The sequence below is a fragment of the Sminthopsis crassicaudata genome, chromosome 5 (genome assembly GCF_048593235.1).
Source record: "Sminthopsis crassicaudata isolate SCR6 chromosome 5, ASM4859323v1, whole genome shotgun sequence".
NCBI lineage: Eukaryota > Metazoa > Chordata > Mammalia > Dasyuromorphia > Dasyuridae > Sminthopsis > Sminthopsis crassicaudata.
The window spans coordinates 108,655,566-108,677,988 of record NC_133621.1 but is presented as its reverse complement, the minus strand read 5'-3'; the positions used below and the strand labels follow the sequence as shown (position 1 = coordinate 108,677,988).

The window sequence follows — 22,423 nt, the reverse complement described above, 5'->3', positions numbered from 1 at the left end:
TGTTTATTTATCAGAGATTCAGGTGAAATTTTTGAAGCATTATTTCTTTTATGAAATTGATTATGCCCTAAGGTTTAAGCATTCTGCTTTCCTTTCCTACTTTTCTCTAATCTTCAATAAAGATTATACATTACTTTTATGTTCCCTTTATCCTTAATGGTTCTCTATCTTAATTTGTTCCTCTTTCATATTTCCATTTTCTTTCTGGATGGCTATTGAAACTTATTATTTCAACACTAGAAACAGAAAATTTTTTGAGTATGTGTAAATTATTCCCCTTTCTGTTTATTGTTATTTTTTCAACTCCATCTTGAACTTTTCTTTTTTTTCTGTATTTCATGTATATATGTATGTATATTGTGTATATGCAGAAAAAACACATTGTGCTACTCTTTCTGTTTTTATTAAAGTGATCTTTAAATGCTTCTTCTTCTTCTTTCTTCATTTCCCCCCCACACCTAAGCCCTTTCTCCTTAATCTTGGTTGCTAATTCTACTGTCTTGTACATTCTGTACAGATAAAGCATTGGATTTTTTTCTTCCTAATATTTGTAGGGGTTGGGCTATATGACCTTTAAAATTCCTCTTCCAACTTTCAAATTCTGCAATTCTGTGATCCATCAATGCATATCATTGACAACTACTTTTAATAGACTCTCTTTATGAATTGCTGTGACTGGAAATGTCATCATCACACCACCAAAAAGGAACCTCTAAAAAGTTACACAAGTCTGATCTTTGGATGAAAGATGTACATCCCTTCCTTGGCCCATTGCTGAGGCTTTTCTAGCTTTGCACAATCTTTAGAGATGGCACTCTAATGATATAACCTTGAAGGACTCTTATAAGGCACTGGTCTGGGACTTCAACAGAGTACTTTCTCCTGAGTAGTTCTAAAATTGTTATCTTTCTTCCTTGTTTAGACCTTTTATTTCAGTGTAGTGGGATGCACTTGGAATATAACTTAATTCACTCATAAAAATCAGTAACTCTTCTATAATGTATAATTTTAGAATGCTGTCTAGGACACAAAGGTTAAATGACTATGCTTGGTCACAATTTCCAAGCTAGGGCCTGAATACTGGTCTTCTTGAGTATGGGACTGTGTCTTCATCTACTAATGCAGATCTTTCACTATTTATGTATAAGAAACAACAACTCCCTTGCTATTTCTTACTTTGATCATGGAAAACTTGCTTCTTTCTCCTTTTTGGCTTACTTATTCTCTTAGGCTTTTTCCTTCACTTTTGTTGTTTTCCCATGATTTTGTTGATTAGAAATCAATGGACAAAAATATAAATTGTCCAGATTGACAGAAGAAGAAATAAATTACTTAAATAATTCCATTTTAGGAAAATAAATTGAGCACGTCATCAATGAACTTCCCCAGAAAAAATCTCCAGAATCAGATAGATTTACAAGTGAATTCTACCAGGCATTTAAAAAATAATTAATTCTAATATTGTGAAACTTTTTGGAAAAAATTAGATAAAGAAGGATTCCTGCCAAATTCCTTCTTTAGCACAAATGAGGTACTGATATCAAAACCTGGAAGAGCCAAAATAGAGAAAGAAAATTATAGACCAATGTCCCTAATGAATATTGATGGAAAACTTTTTAATAAAATATTAGCAAAGAAAAAATAACAATTTATCAGCAAGATAATACACTATGACCAAGTGGGATTTATTATACCATGAATTCAGGACTATTTCAATATCAGAGAAACTATTACCATAATAAACCATATCAATAACAAAACCAACAGAAATCATATGATAATCTCAATAGTTACAGAAAAAGCTTTTGACAAAATACAGCATCCATTCCTATTAAAAACACTAGCAAGCATAGGGATAAAGGGAGTTTTCCTTAAAATAATAAGCAATATCTATCTAAAGCCAACAGCAAGCATTGTTTGTAATGGAAAAAAGCTGGACACATTCCTAATAAGATTAGTGATGAAACAAAGATGCTCATGATTACCACTATTTTTCAACATTGTGCTAGAAATGTTTGCCTCAGCAGTAAGAAAAGAAAAAGAAATTAGAGGAATTAGGATAGGCAATGAGGAGATAAAACTATCATTCTTTACAGATGATATGATGATATACTTAAAGAATCCTAGAAAAATCATCCAAAAACCTATTTGAAACAATTAAAAGCTTTAGCAAAGTTGCAGGATATAAAATAAATTTACACAAATGATTAGTATTTCTATATATTACTGACAAAACCCAGCAGCAAGAGATAGAAAGAGAAATTCCACTTAAAATAACTGTAAGGGGGCAGCTAGGTGGTGCAGTGGTAGAGCACCAATCCTGAAGTCAGGAGGATCTGAGTTCAAACTTGTTCTCAGACACTTAACACTTCCTAGCTGTTTGACTCTGGACAAATCACTTAACCCCAATTGCCTCAGCAAAAATAAAAATAAAATAAATAAGTGTAGGCAAAATAAAATATTTGGGTGTCTACCTGCCAAGACAAATCCAGGCATTTTTCTGATTTCTTTTGTATTTTTTTCCTTAAGGTTTACTTTAAAACATTTTAATGAGAATATATTATAAATGACCTCACATCTGTATATTTTGTTCCACAATAACTGGTAAAGGAACTAATAGAACAAATTTATAGCCATCTGCACTCTAAAGAGCATAGGACATTTCCATCTGATTTGCAATTGAAAATCTCCATGTGTTGTTACATGGAGAGCGAGTGCCTCATTGTTTTATTTGTATCCCCAGTGCATAAGGCAATATTTTCCCTATAGTAAGCACTTAATAAATGCTGCATTAATTCTTTCATATTACTTAGGAGAAACAAAGTAGACTTTAGGTGTGATTTATGGTTCATTCTACCATTCTGAAATAATATAATAGGCAATATAAGTCTTCAGATGAGTATATGTCATGATTATTTTTTAAAGCATTTGCAGGGATTTTGATGACATGTCAGGAAGTACCTTTAAGCTAGTGCTTTATTTTGTAACTTAGAAACAAAATAATGATAAATGTTTTCAAAGTCACAGCTTCTGAAGTTTTTAATAGGTCAATGGAATTTGGATACACATAGATAAAAAATATGTTTTTGCATTCAGTGAAGTAATAGGATCATATATTTAGAACTAGAGGAAACCTTAGAATCTTTTCAGTTTATAGATGGATAAACAGCATTGTCAAGCTTTAATAACTTGCCCAGGTTCTTAGAACCACTGGAAACTTTTTCCTTTAGCAAATTTTGTACATCAGAATTGGTTTATCTGATTTGGTCTGTGAACCATTAAGAGTCATGGAACTTAGATCTTGTAGCAATATAGTAGCCACCAAAATTCAAACATTTGATTTTACAGTTTATAAAGTAAAAACCAGAGAGATCAAATGATTTTCTCATGGTCACATGGGCCATAAAATAGTATCTGGTCTAGACACCAGATCTCATTTTTAAAAATCATATTTTACTGAAAACATTGAGGGAATTTGCCAAGAGCTCCTTCTCCTTTCTTTCTCATCTCATATCAGCTATTTGTTTTCTACTACTATCTCCCTTTTCATCCCTATCTCACATAATGAAGCAGAAGGACTACTTGCCAAGGCATTAATAATGCTGATGATAATAACAATAATGAATAGGAAGGAGAAGAGAGGAGGAGGAGGAGGAAGAGGAGGAGAAAGAAGAAGCTTTACTAAATAGGACCTCTTTGAAAAAATACTGGCTTGGATTTGATGATCTCTCAGGTTTCTTCCTTAAATTCTAAATCCTATAATAAATAATAATAAGTGCTTGCGAACCTTGCCCATGTGAGGAAATTGGAGCATAGAATACATGTCATTTGATTCACACTGTACTTTTGACTAAATCATGTTGCCAATGATGTTGAATCCATTTAAATTTTGTATTATAAATAAAGATAAGAATGTTCTCCTGAGCAAATTTTATACTTTGTACTTATTTTTAAAAGTTACATATGATTCCAGTGGAAAAATATAGAATTTCTTTCCTTGGAACTAAAGTACAAAATGTTGGTTTGTGACCACATATAAAGTTTAGGTGAATTTTTTTTTCAGTAGTAGTTAGTTTTTCCAAATATGTGTAAAGATAGCTTTCAACATTCATTTTTTAAATTTTTATTTTTTAAATGATAGCTTTTTATTTTTCAGAATACATGCAAGGATGATTTTTGCCCTTGCAAAATCTTGTGTTCCAAATTTTTCTCACTCCCTTCCTCCTACTCCCCTCCCTTAGACAGCAAATAATCCAATATAGGTTAAAAGGGTACAATTTTTCAAAACATCTTTTCATATTTATCATGCTGCACAAGAAAAATCAGATCAAAAGAAAAAAAGAGAAAGAAAAAAAGCAAGCAAACAACAAAAAGGTGAAAATCTTATGCATATTCAAACTCCATAGTTTTCTTTATGGATGTGGATGACTCTATCATTAGTCTATTGGAATTGCCTTAAAACACCTTGTTTCAACATTTATTTTTGTAAAATTTTGTGTACTAAATTTTTCCCTCTTTTTTTTTCTCACCTCCTCCCTCCCCAAGACAGAAAGCAGTCTGAAGTAGGTTAAATGTGAACAATCCTTTCAAACATATTTTCATATTTGTCAAGTTAAGAAAAATCAGACTAAAAAGGAAAAAAAAACATGAGAAAGAAAAAAACAAAACAAAAGGTGAAAATGCTATATTTTGATCCACATTCAGTTTCTGTAACTCTCAGGATGTGGATGCCATTTTTCATCCCAATCCTATTGGAATTACCTTGAATAATTTAGCCAACTATTTTAACAAAATAGAAATTAAAATAGAAGTATAGAATTTATTAAAGTAATCTTTTAAAATTCACAAAATTTAGGTTTCAGTGATTAATTCTCATGTATTTATAAACATTTTTTAAAAATACAGAGGTTGCATTAATTTCCATTTTTTTTATGTTCTTGTAATTTGGTTGTTTAAAGGCTGGTTATTTGGTAAATTATCTGGAAGTACTGCTTCTCATCCATTTTTCTCCTGCTGCTCTTCACAAGTAGTAAAATACTACTTATTAGCGCCTCTGTGTATTATTGAAATGATTTACAGGAGAATAAAATGAGACCTAAAACAATTCATTTGCTATTTTTAGTTGTTCTAGTCAAAGGCTAGGTGGAAGAGAAGTCTAAGAGTGTTGACTTGTGTGAAGTATGTACATTTTAAAACATTTGATCATTCAAGAGAGGGGGAATTATGAATATTGTTGTAATATATATTGTTATGTTGTTAATATATATTTTTGTTAGTTGCTTTTGCCTAATTTTATTTATTTCATTGGTTTAGCTTATTCTGTGTTCTTTCTTCCCTGCACAGATTTGTCCTGTGTTGGTTACATGCCTTATCTCATAGAACTCAATGCTTCTCACAATGAATTGACCACATTCTTCGGTTTCAAGCCACCTAAGAACCTTAAGGTAGAATTTATAGTTGTGCTAAATTAATGTATTAAATTCCCTAGTAGATTTGTATACTAAATTAAGCAGTTAAAACAATGCAAGAGAGATACAAGTCATTTACTTTGAGAGGTTCAGATTTTAGTAGAGAACAAGTGAAAGTTTTTGGAGTGACTAATCATGTTTAATCTTTATATATCTGGAAGAGTGTGCCATAGTGGATAGTATAGCTATTAATTAAATTTTGAAGAGGAAAAAAGTAGGTTATTATTATTTTATTTTGAAGAAATAAAGGTATAAGCTAACCTGTCAAACTGACAATCTTTTTAGAAAAGTCTGCTAAAAAATAACAGGATGATATAAGACATTCCTGAAAAAAATAAGTTCTTCCTTTCTCTAAAATCTAGGAATTATTATTATATATTTTAAAATCAGAGCAGAAAAAATTGCATATCAGCATTGAGTTCTGGAAAACCTATTTAGCATAGACATTTTCCTCATAGTTCCAAACACCTTCTTTATGTAACTCAATTTTTAAAATTAGCATTGATTCTTATTTTTACATAAACTGTTCATTTAAACTTGTGTATATAAAGGAGATAATATATGTAAAGTAAGTTGTAAACCAGAAAGTATTATTATCATTATTATATAGAAATATCAATTCTGTCCATACCTCTAAATACACTTTTGCATCCCTACAGCACAAACTGTATCAAGCATTTTACAAAACAGCTTGATTAGCATTCTATCACATGACTCCATTTATCAATGAAAAATGTTTCTGTGCTTTTGAACTTTGTATGGTCAATCATTTATGTGAATTTTTATGCATTATATGAATTCACATGTGTGTTTTACATGGACATAAACTGTTACTGTCATATTTCCCAGGGTTACATTTTGTTTGTAAAACAAATTAAGTCTAAGTTTTAGAGTTAAAACTCTTTAATAAGACTTGCAAAAACATGGAAATCTATTTCAAATTCATTCTACTATAGCATTCATTCATTCATATTACAGTATCATGGCAGAATAGCATTCTTATTGATTTCTTCTTTCTTGCTTAGTAATCATTCAATTATTATCAGTCTTGTTATTTTTTTCTTTTAAAATAATGTTTATTTTTTTTTTTTGTAAGATGAATACACTAGATTGTTATTCCCTTATACACAAAAGCCACATTATGTTCTCCTATGGAACCTCTAGGCACTCTGATTAGGCATTTTGCAGCCTCCACTGTTGACACCATTGTCAATTCTCCTAGTCTCTGGCAGATGTTTTTTTCCTCCTGAAATAGTTCTTCACCCCTTGGGAAGCCTCCTTAGAATCACATACTACTGGAGGTATCCACCCTAATCTCTTCTCCCAAAACATTCAATTCCTATCCTACCACTTTGAAGTCTCTAAATCTTAGGGGTATTAATAAGATTAAAAACATGGGATCCTACAGAAGCTTCCCAGCTCCAAGAGGGGCTAGACTATTGCCCATATAATCCTCAATCATCCTACTGAATGAGGGCATGGTTTGTTTCCATTGTTCCACCTACTTGGTATGCCCTCCTTCATATTTAATGTTTTCCAATGATTATGCATTTATGTAAACTATGTTCCTTAAGACTAGAAATTGTATCTTACACTTCCCCCAAAGGGCCTAATATGTTGTCTTGTATGTGTAACCTAGCAGCCACTTAGAAAATGCTTGTTTATTTGTATTTTTTGATGAATTAGCTTCTTCTGGCCCTGAGCTTCATAAAATTACAGCTAGGCTCCAATTCATATTATAGTACTTTAACACTCTGTACTTAAAACCTTAAAATATTATATACAAAAAATACATTTAATACACATGCTAAATAGACACATGGAAAGAGAAGAAAAAGAATAAAAGATAAATTAAAGGAAAATAAAAGTCTCTGAGCATTAGATAATGTTTTCTAATCAATCACATACCAATTATTTGGGAATGAATACATAGTCTAGAAAAGATTTTTCTTGAAATAGTTATGAGAAAGCTCATAAAGTGAAAGGGATATAGCTTAAAGAATGGATTAAAGCTGAATTCTTCTCATATTTAATATTTGGAGAAATTAATTGACACAGGGATAGAAAGAAGCAAAGAAAAAGGAAATAAAGATAGTCATATAAATTAAAAGAATTGAATTTAGGAAAATCCAGAGAAAATAAGTCAAATGTTGTTAGAGACAAAATCAAGTAGAATTCTGAAAGATTAATAAAAAATTAATATGAATTTTAAACACAGACGAATTTGATTTGGTTGCATATATTGCCTATGTCAATGGTCAGAGTTCCATGGAAGTTACATGTTCCTCGGACTAGGATTCTTTATGTGATAAGTATCATTTAAGAGATGTTTGCCATGTTTTAGTATCAATAATTTTTTCATTAATCAATAAAATTTATTTTTAAATTTATTATTTAATATTAATAAAGATTAACCAAATTTACCTTTGTAATATCATTAAGCTTAAGTAAAATCATCCCTATTCATTTTTATGTAAATATTTTTTCTTATGCTATGCTGTTGTAAAAAGATGAAAGGATAAACAACTTATGGCAAATTGATCTGTCGTTTTTTTCAGAAGGTGGATTTTTCAAACAACAAAATTCCAGAAATGAATGATTTGTATGCATACTCCGGGCTCAGTAAATTAATATTGGATAGTATCCTTTGGATTAGATAAAGGAAATATTTTTGATAAGAGATTTTTCAAATTTACTATTTTTTATACATCTTGGTGGTACAGTACTGTTGCTAAAGCTATAGTAATAACATATCAACCTATTAAAACATTTAAAAAATTAAAATGTTGAAAGAATGTATGTTTTTTAAAAGTTTAAATCAAGATTTATGAAAATAATATTGGGAAAGCTATGAATCATATGTCTTATGTTTAGGTATTTATTTCTGTTTCAACTACAGAATTGGACACTATATTTTGAATTGTGATTTCTTATTAGAGTACCAATTCATCTCTACACTTGAGCTAGTTTTAAAATTGATCTTGCATGTGAAAATAGAGATTTAAACAATTCTATTGCTGCCATTTATATGAACTGGTGCAAAATGAAGTGAACAGAATCATATTGTTATACATACTAATAGCAACTGAAATGATCAACTGAGAAAATCTTAGTCTGATTAATACAATGAGACAATTCTGAAAGACTTGTGATGAAAAATGTTATCCATCTTTAGAGAATTCTGAATACAGTTTGAAGCATACTTTTTCACTTTTTAAATTTTCTTTGTTTTTTGCAACATGGCTAATGTGAAAATATATTTTGCAGGACTTGTTATTGATTTCATATTGCTTATCTTCCAAGGTGCTGGAAGGGCTAAACTAGTAGAGCCCTGGTGAACTAATAATGTGAAATCCTTCTGACTATGACACAGTGGATAGAATGCTGGGCCTGGAGTCTAGAACACTGATCTTCCTGAGTTCAAATCTGACCTCAGAAACTTCTAAGTTCTGTGATCTTAGACAAATCATTTTATTCTGTCTGCCTTAGTTTTTTCATCTGTAAAATGAGCTGGAGAAGGAAATGGGAAACCAGGACCTTTACCAGGAAAACCCCTGAAATGACTCAATCACAGTCTTTCTAACCCCACTTCTCACCCTTTTAATCAATCCTTTATATCTCTATCATGCTAGTCTTCCATATGCATAATTTTAGTCTAATTATTTTTTTGCTCAAAATCTTAAGTAGCTCCCTAATTCTCCCCAAGGAAAGTTCAGCCTCCCACATCCATCACAAGATGTGCTTTACCTTTCTATCCTTATCCAACCTTAGCCCTCTCTCCTTTTATTCTATACGTCAAGTAAACTGAACTACTTTGTGTTCTGTGTGTCTTTAATGAATATTCCATGTACTACTTTGGAATACAATTATATATATTTGTGATATATAACATATATATATAATATAATATATAATAAATATCAATAAATGTTTAATGAACTTGAGGCTAGCCTGTCAGGAATGGAAAATGTCTTTACAATATACTCACATATATGTATATATTTAATATGAAATTTTTAAAATTTTGAGTTCCAAATTCTATCCATTACAATCATATATACCACAACTTCTTCAGACATGACCTTATTGATGAGTATCTCCTCAACTCTTTGCCATCACAAAAAAAGAGCTGCTGCACATATTTGTGTGTGTGTGTGTGTGTGTGTGTATGTATATGTGTGTGTGTGTGTGTATAAAAGTCCTTTTCCTTTATCTTTTTGAGATAAAGATCTAATAGTAATATTGCTCTATCAAAGAGTATGTGCAGTTTTCTAGCTCTTTGGGCTTAATTCCAAACTGTTTTCCATAATGATTGAAGCAATTCACAACTCTACCAACAATGCATTAGTATACCTATTTAGGAAGGGAAATTTTTTGTTGTGGAGTAACAGGATGGGCATGTTTTGTGGAATATTTTTATTGCACTAAGATATGGGACCTAAACTAAGGTCTTAAGAAGACCCAAGGGATGGGACTAAGAAGATGGGAACTCAAATGCTAAAAGGCATTGGAGCTTTTGGAATAACTTGAATTAAGTGGTTTTTAAGTGTTTTAGATCCCAGCCTCTTAAACTGTGGTCCATCACCTTATATAGAGTTTCATACTTGAATGTGAGGGTCATTAAATTATGATTTATTATTAATAGATATTTGAGTTATATACCTATTTTATGTACTTATGTACCTGGGTCATATAAAAAATTCTCAAATAAAAAGGAATCTACATGAGTGGAAAAAGTTTAAGCTCTGGTTTATATGACTATAATGCTTTGAATTTAGGTAACTGAGAAATAGAAATAGAAAGGTTGGAAGGAATAGTGGGTTTTGGAGAGTGGGAAAAGACAAACTCACCTTGAGAAATGTCCAGTTTACAGTAATGGGAGGTAGACTTAGATACACTTATAATGAGAGGGCAGATGGAAAAAGAAAACCCAAAAGTTGTCAAAGAAGTAAGGGCCAGAGGAAGGAGAGTTAAAACTGAAATGTGCTAAGGAGAGGTCAAAAACAAAGAGAAAAAGGAATTGGGCTTGAATAGGTAATTTCCTAGTGATCAGTTTCAATAAAGCATGGAAAGAAGGAATAAAATAGATTGCAAGAAGTTAGAGGTATTGGGTGGTGAGGAAATGGAATAAGTGGATAAGGACTATTTATTTGAGAAGTTTAATAGGAAAGGAGAAAAAGTAATATTGTATGGGAGTTTTTAGAGTAAAAGGAGATCTGAGCACTTTTGAAGGTAAAGGCACATGTGCTAGTCAAAGAAAAGTTGGATTGTTCCTTAATGAAAGGTTTACCTTGGCATCATCTATTATCATAGACCGTTTAATACCTCAGAGGATACAAAAGTGGGACAAATTTCTTATTGCCCTTCAAGAAGATTGAGAGTGTCATCTAATATGCTAGTTGTAACTAAACTAATCTAGAGATAGCCTGCAGAGTAAGTCCTCTCCTGAACTCAGAGGCTCTGTGAGAAAGCACTAATAACATCTTCAAATAGACTATTAAATTAACCAAAGGAAAATCCTTTGCTAGGAAGGTAGCAATATGGTATTGTGATATTTCTTTCCCTTCTGATTAAATAAACCACAAACATACTAATGTAAATGTAGCTAAATAATCAAAATCTGCTTTCTACTAAATTCTAGTACTATTTATTCATTTTAAAATATGCTTTGCATAGAATTCATCCATTCTCTACTGTCTCTTGCTTTATTTAAAAATTTTTAAATAGTAAATGATTCCTATTATGGCAACTTAACATTGACTTTTTAAAAATAAATATAAGGCTTTTAAAAATATTTTCCTTAAATACAGCCCCTGTTATATAGATAATGAAATAAAGGATATCAAAGGACTAGAGAATTGTGAAAATCTAACTCATCTCAGTTTGGCAAATAACGCAATCACTACAATGACTGGCTTGTGTTCTTTACCAATCAAAATACTCTGTCTGGTAAGTCTAACAAAATTCTTGTTCTTTCAAAAAATATAACAATATTAAAATAATTAGTGGGCATATAAATGTTCATTTCTTGGAATTTTAAAAATTTATTAATATATTCATTGGCTCACAAAATGAGAAAACATTAATGTTTTATTTTGCTTTTTAAAAAAATATGCTCTTTTGCATAGATGGATCTCTTTTATATATTGGCTAAGTGGCAATTAAAGATTACCTATTTTGATATTCAAATATTTTGAATTAATTTTTCAAACATGTTGGGCATTTTTGTATTGGAAAAATGGCATTTGTACTAATTTCCAAAAATACTTTGAAAAATGAATAATGATACTAGTAGCATTTATAAATCAATTTTAGAATTTAAAAGAAGCAATGAAAAAAATTTAGGATTTTTAATCCCATAATTTCTATATACTATGTTTCAGGTAATTGATGCATGATGCATTTTGTTCTCCCAGGATAGAATCAGTAAGAAATTATGAAAGGGAATTATTAAGTTTAGTCAGTAACATTTCATTTTTAGTGAAAAAAAGGGACATGTAATGGGAAGTTTCATACTATCATAGATTTAGAGAAGGAAAGGACCTTAAAAGTAATTTAGGCCACTTGGCTCATTTTACAGTTGAAGAAACTGAGACTGAGAGAGGTTAAGTGATTGAATTTGGGCCAATTTGACCCAAAAGAATTTCTTTTATGGAAAAAATCTACAAGATTATTACCTCTCTATACACATATAGTGTTTCTGAAATAACTTCTACCAGTTCTTCTTCTTACTCTTTGTCCTTGTTTCACTACTGTTTACTACAGTAACCGCTGGATGAGGAAGTTGGTAGTGAATTTTGAACAGGCAAAATTTACTTTCTGGTCATATCTTAAGTTTTGGTGAGGTAGAAAATTAGTTTAAATTGTTCTTTTAAATGAAATTTTGTATTATTTATGTCTTTTTAAGTTTGTGAAATTTTATGTTCTTACCCTCTTTAATATAGAGAATTTAATGTTGATTTTATTCTTCTTTTAAAGTGTTTAAAGTGCATTTTTGAAATTCAACATACACAGTGAGGAAGGCTGGTGCAAGGTACTGAAATCAGATTATAGATGGTACAATTGAAGCAAAGAGAGATGTAGGAATTTGCCTGAGGCTACCGAGTAAGTTGATTACAGGGATCAAGATCCAATTCACCTGACTTTAGGTCATATATTCTGTCTCTTCCACCATGTCAATGAACTCACCTAGTTAAGAGAAAATTCCAGTGATAAATAAAAATGATTTATCAATAATTTGGACTGCTATTGGCAGAATTTACAATGGGTTTTTATTTCTTGGGGGATTATATCCTTGCTACAGGGGCATATATGCTTGGAGCTCCCATTAACTTCAAGTGATATGAATTTAGAATATGTGGGGGATAAAAGTTAAATCCATTATTAAGAATAATACTCATGGCACTATCATATTTAAGAGTGTGTTCCAAATAGTAAGTAATCCATATTGATGTTTTTTTTCTTAAGTATCTTTTAGGAAAAGTAGTATATTCATTATATCTTTTGTCAATAAGTGATTAGGTGAATTGCCCTTTCATACCACAAAGATGAATTGGTGAAAACATGGAGTATGATGTCTTTCAATTTTCTTCTAATCATTTGAGAATAAATTTTCTTTTCTATTTTTTCACTGTGATACCAAAATGAAATTACACACATATTCTAGACTCTAGGTTTGCTTTACCAATTTAAACACAGCCAATTACTTCATTTTAAACCCCATTAAAAGAGATTTATTTTTGTCATTAATAAGAAGAATAAAGAAAAACATTCATTATCAAAAGCAATTATTAATTCTCTGGCATCTGCTTTCACTGTAAACTGAAATGTAAATTTATCTTAAGAAATGACAATGAATTCCAAACTTTAAAATTCAGTTTCCCTGAAGTAAAACCTATTTTCTTATTCAGATTAGTAGAGTTTATGTGTATTTCTACTTTCATTATTTTTAGGAAATGGTTTATCTCTTTTGAATTTACATCTTGATATATTATTTCTTGAGAATTTTTTCTTATAACTAGCAGAAACTAGCTTGGAATTTCAGGAGATAGGGCATTTTCTTATTTGTTTTGTGACTTTAGGCATAGGCCAGCTAATATTTTTAATTGATTCCCCTCTGCTATGTGAAGGGGTGTAATAAGAGCTGTTAACTAAAATTACTACAAACCCTTTGATTTGCAGTAGTATTTTAACAGAGATTTCAGATCTTATTCTAGGGTTTGATAATGATGTATTAATGGCATTGTGGTGAAATTATGCTAGTTGGGGATTTTTTTATAGTATGTGTCTACAAACCTCTCTAGATCTCAGTTTCACCATTTGTCAGATATCAAACAAAGGTATTGTAATTATGAATTCATTGGAGGGAAGCTTGGCATGGGGGATTGTGATAAATCTTAAGTTAATTCTGCCTCTAATATTTACCAGCTAGCCTGAATGATCCTAGCCAAATCACCTAACTTTTCTCAGCCTCAGTTTCTTTATTTGCAAAATGGGGATAATAATAGGACATACCTCATAGGGTTGATGTAAGTAAGCATCAAGCGAAATATCCTATGTATTTTTCATAGTATACTTTTCCAATCTTAATGTGCCAAAGGAATATTATTATTATTATTAATTATTTAAAGTAACTAAAGCATTTCAGATTTCATTGGAAAAAAGTAGATACAAAATTGATAAACTGCATGGTTTGGGTTTTTGTTAATTACAGGGATGTCTATTTTTACTACAAAGATGTTCATATAATTAATTGTGGTAAACAGGCATGTTAAATATGTTCAATTTTTTTTTCTTTCTCCATACTTGACCTCTTTATTTCTATCCCCATTATATTTTTTACTCTATCCAAATCCTTAAGCTCCAAGGAGTGATGAATTTTGTTTTGACTATAGAAAAAGGAATATGGGATATATTTTAAAAATGTCTTCTTCTTGACTTAAAATAAATAATGAGTTCTGCTTACTGAAGAGAACTCTTAGGAATTTTATATCTTCAAAATGGCACTTGGGAGTTACTTACAAAATCATATTTTTTTGTTTCCAGGATTTGAAAGATCAGCAATTTTAGAACTTTTTTCTTTGACTGTACTCTATTAAAATAAATCCTTATGAGAAATAGTAGGTGAATGTACCTATTAATAGCCTAATTAAAAATGTACAAGTCAGGAAAAATGTTAGAAATGCTCATCCAGCTCAATACCATAATGTTCATTTCTTGAATTTTAAGTCTTTATTAAAAGGGGAAAAAAAGTTAAATAATTATCCAGAAAATGACATTATTGGGTGATGATGCTGAGATGACAGTTTTAATTTATTAACTTAAACTGAAAATATACTTTGTTAGTGTGAGGCATAGAATTAAAGATAATTCAAGAAGCAACAGAGATAATTGTGTTGGCAATCACCTCTCTTCCTGGAAAGAGTGGTAGAACTATTATAAAATTTATTCAAAAAATATATTGCTATTATTATTTGTGATTATGAGTACAGAGAAAGGTGAGAATTAGACAAGATGGCAAAATTTGCTTTGTATGCTTTCTTTTCCATCTTCATTGTCAGAAAGAATATCTGTACATGAGTAACTGACCTTCTAATAAAAGTAAATGCTTATTCTTGAGCAAGTTTCTGAGAATGGGGTAATTGTGTAAAGCTTCTGACATTCAAGAGGTCTTTTGCCTAAAGAATTGCATCAGATTTCCATTTTTAATAAAAAAGCTTTGAAATATGTAGACATTTATTTAGTTTTTCAGAGTATGATTTTTTTCCTTTCAATTAAAGAGGAGAATAACATTCATTTTTCCTTTCTGGGAATGAAGATAGTATATATTGGGACTTACCACCTAATTAGATTTGTTCATCTATTCTTTCTGACATATTGAGCAGGTAGAGCCATTGTGGGCAACTTCATATGGGCAAGAATTACCCAGATGGTATATTTGTGATCTATACCATTGAAAGAAACTCCCAAAGTGATAAGATTCATTTGAATATTGAATACTTGAATATTTACTTATTTATTCATTCTTTTTATATGAAGGAATGTAGAAGAATAATTTACCACTTCTTACCAGATTTTGAACAATATTAAAATGAAAAAAGTCATTCAGGATAACAGTATTTGTTGTCAATAACCTAAACTAAAATTAAAAGTGTGTTTGATCAATTTTAGAGCAATAACCAGATCCAGGAAATTTCTTGTTTGGAGAACCTCAAAGTACTACAGAACTTGGACTTATCGGGTAATAAAATCAGTAGTTTACAAGGAATAGAAAATCATGACCTTCTGGAAGTCATCAACCTAGAGGATAATAAGGTAACAGTTTTTATTTTCAGTTTTTTTTTCTTGAGATAACAATGATGATTGTGAACACCCAGTCTTTTATCTTTCTTTGTATCCCTAGAGCTTAGCACACTGCCTGGCATAGAGTGTTTGCTTTATAAATGTTTATTGACTGACTGCCAGAATTAGCACAATATTTTTCATAATCATGTCTCAAAGGTTGTCAATTATATCATATTTTTCTCTCAAGATCGCATCTAGAAATTTTGATCCAGAAGTTCATAGATCCTCTGCCTCCACATTTTGGGTAGAATGGCTGGCATTTGGCTGTTTTGAAATGTTAGCTCTAGGAAAATAATGGTGTCCTAGGAAGCCTGAGAGGAGGCTCTCATCAATAATATTTAAAAGGAAGAATGCATAGTCTGAAGAAGTGAAGTCTTTTGTTTTAAATATTGCAGCATGGCTAATGTGATAATTGTTTTCCTTAACTATATATGTTTGTAACAAATTTTGTTGTTTTATTTTCCTAAATTGATAGGGTGGATTGTAGCTGGGGTGGGGGTGGGAGAAGAATGCAGACTTGTAACTAGAATAGATTTTAATATAAAAATTTAATGCAATAGGATGTTCTAACTACATAATGAATAGTAACATTTATTCAAATCCCCACACCACACTTCATTCACAATTCTTCACAAATTATACAAGTTGTTTTCTGTTTCTAATGACACTTTATTTATTTATTTTTTTGCTGGAGCAATTGAAGTTGTGACTTGCCCAGGTGACACTTTATTTTTAATGAAACATATTTCAAAGCATAAAGTATTAAATTAGTAGACCTGGCTGATTTGTTCTATGGCATGGCTTAAGAAATAATTGTGTTCATGTTGGGGACTTTGTATCTTGAGAGAAATCCAAAGCTTCCTTCTGATGTAGTTTAAGGATATGGTTGGTTTTGGTAGAAAGTGTCAGTGCTGTATAGAGGCAGATGTAGTGCTATGTAAACATGTATCCATTCACTTATACTTATGCCCTTCAGTTCTAATCTACAACACTTCATTATTCATGGGCTTAGAATAAGCAAAAGTTCCAATGCTGCCAGGGAAGGAAGAGAACATTTTCCATCTTAGATCAAATTGTAGATATTCAAATCTTTTTTATTTGCACATTGATTGGAATTTGCTTCTAAAATAAGGGAATTCTTAGTCACAGTTTGAAAGCTCTTAAGTTCTGTAGACAGTTACACTCCCTACTTACATTCAAATGCTTTTTGGAAACCTACTCTTGTCCTCTCCTCAAAAGGGTATTCTTTAATATGGGAATATAGCTAGTTGTTCCTTACAAGAGAATACAATTTTAAATCATTTGTCATTCAGGAATTGAGAGAAAAAATCACCGTTAAACAAATGAAAGGTATTGATGATTTCAGAGATGTCATAATGGTCCCATTGAAAACTAATGTTACCCTCACCTTCTCCCTCACCTTTATTGCAGAGGTGGAAGACTGATTTTGGAATGCTAGATATAGTGTTAAACTTTTTCAGTACATTTGTTAATTATGTAGAACAGCTTTCTTCTATGTTATTCTTTGTTTAAAAAGGATGGCTTTCTAGGAAGGGGAGAGAGAGGAGTACATTGGGAATTGTAGATGATATAGAAATAAAATATAACAATAAAATTTATTAAAAACAAAAAGAAAAACAAAACAAAGAGTAGGTCTTTTTGGCCACAACTGGGCCTGGGGATTTAAAGGGCCCTCTTTGACTTGTTAACAGGTTCTTTTACTGTCGATATCCTCTCACAGGAGTACTTTCTTTAGATGGATAGGGCAACTGGAGGATGGGGATATTCAGAATGAACCAGTATCTCAAGGTCTGGACCACCAAGCCCATTCTGGCAGCCTTTAGGAATCTTCAACATCATGCCTGGAAATCATGTATTTGTTACTAAATTCCAAATGTTCCGTAGTTCTTTTTCTTACCTTTATTGTCTGATTCATGAGTGTTCCTTCAGGAATTCTGTAGTAAATTCCATCTTCCCAAAAGCAAAAAAGAATCTAGCCTAAGTCCTAATTTTATATTTTAGTTATCTAGTCCATGGCCACCAAGATTGCCAGATCTTGCCTCACAAACTTCCAGGTTAACATTTGCGTATTTTTCTTTGATAGATCACATTTCCTTCACCTATAATAACATCTCCCACACTTGGATTCAGTAGCCTTTTGCTTAAAGTCTCACATAAGACCCTTGCCCTCCCTGAGTTTTACCAATGGGGACAATGATCTATACATGATCAACAATAGCCTCCTTATCTGGAAGCTCAAGGAAGCAGATCTGCCTTTTGGAAGTTAGGTCAACTGACATGGAGCAGATCTTCCACTATATGACAACTAGACTGTTGTCCCACTGCAAACTGTGGCCAGAAATATGGCCCTATTCTACAGAAAATGTATGCGTAGGGTCACAGGACATGGGCTGGACGGGAATGTTAGACCCTAAAACTGAGAAATTATTTGGTCCAACCCTCTGATTTCCCAGAGGAAGAAAATAAAACCCAGAAAAAATCAGAAGTGATAAAATTCAGGCCTTATTAGACATAGTGAATGAACAACTTGACCAAGGACACTTGCGGCCTTCTCTAAGTCCTTCGAATTCCCCAGTATTTGTGGTGAAAAAGAAATCTGGAAAATGGAGGATGTTAACTGATCTAAGAAGAATAAATGAAACTATGGGAAGTCTTCAGCCTGTACTTCCATCTCCTACTCAGTTGCCAAGAGAATGGCCTCTATGGGTTATAGACATTAAGGATTGTTCTATCCCTCTAGATAAGGAGGATATGAAAAGATTTGCTTTTTCAGTGCCTAGTGTTAATTTGGCTGAGCCTTATAAAAGATATGAATGGACAATTTTGCCACAGGGAATGAAAAACAGCCCTACTATGTGCCAAATGTATGTTGCTGCTGCTCTTGCTTCAGTAAGAAAAGCAGTTCCAAAAGTAATATTGTTACATTATATGGATGATATTTTGGGATGTGCACCTGAGGAACAAATGTTAGAAGCATGTCTACAAAAGACCATGGAAACACTAAAGTACTACAAACTGCATATATCTACAGAAAAAATTCAAAGACATGCTCCTTTTCAATATTTAGGATATGAAGTATATCCTAAGATACTCACAGTACAAAAGCTTTCTTTAAGAACAGAGAAGTTGAACACCTTAAATGATTTCCAAAAATTAATAGGAGATATCCAATGGATGCGTCTAGAGTTAGCCTTAACTACTAATCAACTGCAACCTCTATATGACAAGATTAGAAAAAGCATCGGTTAAAGCTAAGAGAGAAGGACAGGATATGAGTGATTTTATACATGCATATACTGTGATTGAAGAGATTGATTCTGTAGGTCAAAAAAGGAGAAGATATGCACCTTTAGATTTGAATAAAATTAAAGATTTGAAAAAAGGTTGAACCCTTTATGGGGCTACATCAGCTTATGTTAAAATGTTACTAGATGGTTTATCTTATGAAGTCCTAACCCCAGATGATTGGAAATCCATAGCAATGACATGTCTAGAACCTGGACAAAACTTGTTGTGGCTTGCAGAGTTTCATGAATTATGTAAAATTCAAGTCAAATGCAATTTAGAAACAGGAGTTAACACACAATTCACTTTTGATCAATTAGCTGGTGAAGGTCAGTTTGGAGAGAATTCAGAACAGATTAATTATACCATGACAATATATGAGCAAATTGCTAATGCTGCAATAAAAGCTTGGGGTGTCCTCCTGGACAGAAAGATTGGGGAGAGGCTTTCACTAAAATAGAGCAAGGTTCCAATGAACCTTTTGCGGATTTTATGGGATGTTTGTAAACTGCTGGCTAATAAGAAGACTGTTAAAGAACTTTAAAACCAACAGGAATCATTGGATTTCCTAACACAAGATGAGACTAATGGACAATGGACTTATGGACATTTATAAATTCTCAATTTATGATTATTTGATCATGTTATTTGTTACATACTTCTAGTATGTACTATGTTACTATGTTACACTATGCTACTATGTGTTTATGTAATCTTATGTAGTTATGTGTAATGCCTCCCATATTGATGGATTTATGTTTCAAGGTCATGACTACCCTATGTTCTAAATCAAAAGAAAGGGGGAGATGTTAGGTTCTTACTAAGTGCTAATGAGATAATAAGATGATAAGTTCTTACTAAGTGCTAAGTCGGTACTTAACAATTCTCTAGTTCTAGCCTTTACTGGGAGTTTTACTTCTGTGAACTTCTGGGGAGGAGCTTACGTGCTTAGGAGGAGCAAGTTCATTGGTAGAAGTAATTTTTCCCAGAAGCCCTTGCATTATCCCACTGTCATTCTCTGGGAGGATAAAAGAGGGCGGCACTTGAGAGATAGAGAAGAGTCTCTGCTCTAGGTCAGAGTTGGAGTGGCTCTCTGGAGGGACAGAAAGAGTCTCTACATGAGGTTAGAGTTGGCGGCAGTTGACACAGCAAATCTCCTCCCAGAGAGCAATCAGCAGTTTCTGGAGACAACAGCACATTACAAATTTGTTAGAAATTTTCTAAGTTATTAAGAGCAAGAACTAGGATTTGAGGTAAACTCCTTTGACTCCAAATCCAGGGTTCTTTCAGCCATATCCTGTTGTTGCCCTAGAGGCTTGTGCTCTAAAGCACAATAAAGGCTTTTTTGATGTTGCAAGATTTATCAAGGTTTTATCTGGGATTCTATGCTGACCTCCTTAAATCCTTCTTCCATAATCCTTCTTTTATTCAAAACATCATTTTTCTTTATATAGTGACTGATTGGGGATAGGAAGAATTCTTCAAGACAGCATATAGAAAATTTATTTTCTAGGTCACTAGGTACTAGGTACTAGCTCTAGACTTAGAATCAGGAAGTTCTGAGTTCAAATTCTGCCTCAGATACCTATTAGTTGTTTGACCTTGGCAAGTGATATAACCTTGTCTGCTTCAGTTTCCTTATCTGTCAAATGGACATAACTATAGTACCTAGGATCCAAGGCTGTTGAGGAGTAGATGAGATAATATTGCTTTTTGCAATAATTATCTTATTGTTATAGAATACTAATTAAAGAATTTATTTAAAGTTCTTAAGAAATATATAAATGCTAGCTGTCATTTTATTATATTCTGATAAAATGGGTGGTATACTTTATGAAAGAATGATGTAGGATTTCTGTGGCAAAGATTGATTCTTTCACAAAAGTCTGCAAGTCAGCTCTCTTAAAACATCAGGGCCTCAAAGAAAGGTGAGAACAACCCAACTAGAAGGAGAAATGATATTATGAATTAGTACTCAAATTTCCGTCTAAATCCCAGTGAGGGCCAGAATTCCCTCTATCTCTAGGCATCTGCTGTCCAAGGGGGTACAGTTAACACTTTTAAGTGTAAACCTGCCTGCACCCAGCATAAAACATAAAGCAAGGCGGGTAACCAATGACCTCTGTTCTTGGTTTAGGATTAAATGACACTCCCTAACTCTGATGTCTTGCCATGTTACCCTACTTTGCTGTAACATGTTAACTTCTTTGGATCCGATCCCTGGCCTGCCTAGGATATCTGCTGAACCCATATTTTTTATGGAAGTCGGGTCCTAGTTCTTGTCTGCCTCTTCACAGTTCATATTCATGCATATCACTAATTTTGACAGTTTTAGTCATTTTCTCCCCTAATTCTTTCCCTCCAGTCTAACTTAGCCTTAATATTTTTATTTTATGGTAAGAATCTTCCTCATGCATAAGCAGTTTGGGGAAAACTCTTGGGACTTCAGATGAATATCAAATGTCTTTGATAGTGCCTACATGGTGCTTTCTAAATACTTGTTGATAGACTAATTGGCAGCTTTCCTTCAGCATTTGATTTTCTGTCATAACTAGTTAGTTGACCTGTCATGTAAGGAGAAGGAATGGTCTTATTTTGCCTTTCCAAAATTGTAATCTCTCTCTTTTCCTCTTCATTATCTCTGTTCTTCTGGAAGAACTCAACTTTATGGACACCTGAGGAAATGCCAAAGTTCCTAGACCCTTTCCCCAAATCTCTATAGGGACCTGCCTTCCTTGTCTTGGCCCCCAAATGGCATGTGACCTTTTTTCCTTTTATGTATGTATAAATAACTAATAATTAGTTTATAAGCCTCCTTTTAAGTATAGAAATCCCTCCTTGTGGGAGGTTTAAAATGTATTTCCCCCAATATTACACCTGCATAGTCCCTCCTTTTTTGCTCCTTTTGCCCCAAGTGTTGTCAGACCCACTGATTTCTACTGTGACCTTAAGGCTCAACTCTTGCAAAAGTATTATTTCCAGTTAATCAATGAACCATACTTTTCCACTTAGATCTTAGAAAGCCCATAGGCTTTCTTGGAAAATTAATCATGTACTTTGTATTTATCTATTATCTTTGTTCACTAGGATGGACCCAATGAGACATAAGATCTCATTTCCTTTGAGTCTCTGTGCCTAACAGGACATTGCCACCCAGTCCTAATAGCCTCTGCAATGGAAAAGAGCACATGGATTATTTTTTCCAAGTGATAGTTTCCTTGCCAACCACTCTCTAAATATTAATTCTAAATGTTTTCTTTTTTCTATTTGAAAAATACTCCAGCTTCTTAGTAAAGCACCAGCTT

General features: G+C 32.3%; 1 protein-coding gene across 5 annotated transcripts in view; it reads left to right on the top strand.

Annotated features, from left to right (window-relative positions):
- Positions 1-22,423, top strand: part of LRGUK (leucine rich repeats and guanylate kinase domain containing) — a 122,005-nt gene that overhangs the window by 7,079 nt on the left and 92,503 nt on the right. For 4 of the 5 annotated variants that reach the window (XM_074267887.1, XM_074267884.1, XM_074267883.1 and 1 more), the window contains 4 exons: positions 5,344-5,444; positions 8,027-8,108; positions 11,293-11,417; positions 15,639-15,782. In XM_074267887.1, the coding sequence (XP_074123988.1) occupies positions 5,344-5,444; positions 8,027-8,108; positions 11,293-11,417; positions 15,639-15,782 (452 nt within the window). Of the gene's footprint in view, positions 1-5,343; positions 5,445-8,026; positions 8,109-11,278; positions 11,418-15,638; positions 15,783-22,423 lie in introns of those variants that run through there. The other variant, XM_074267886.1, reaches the window with a different exon arrangement.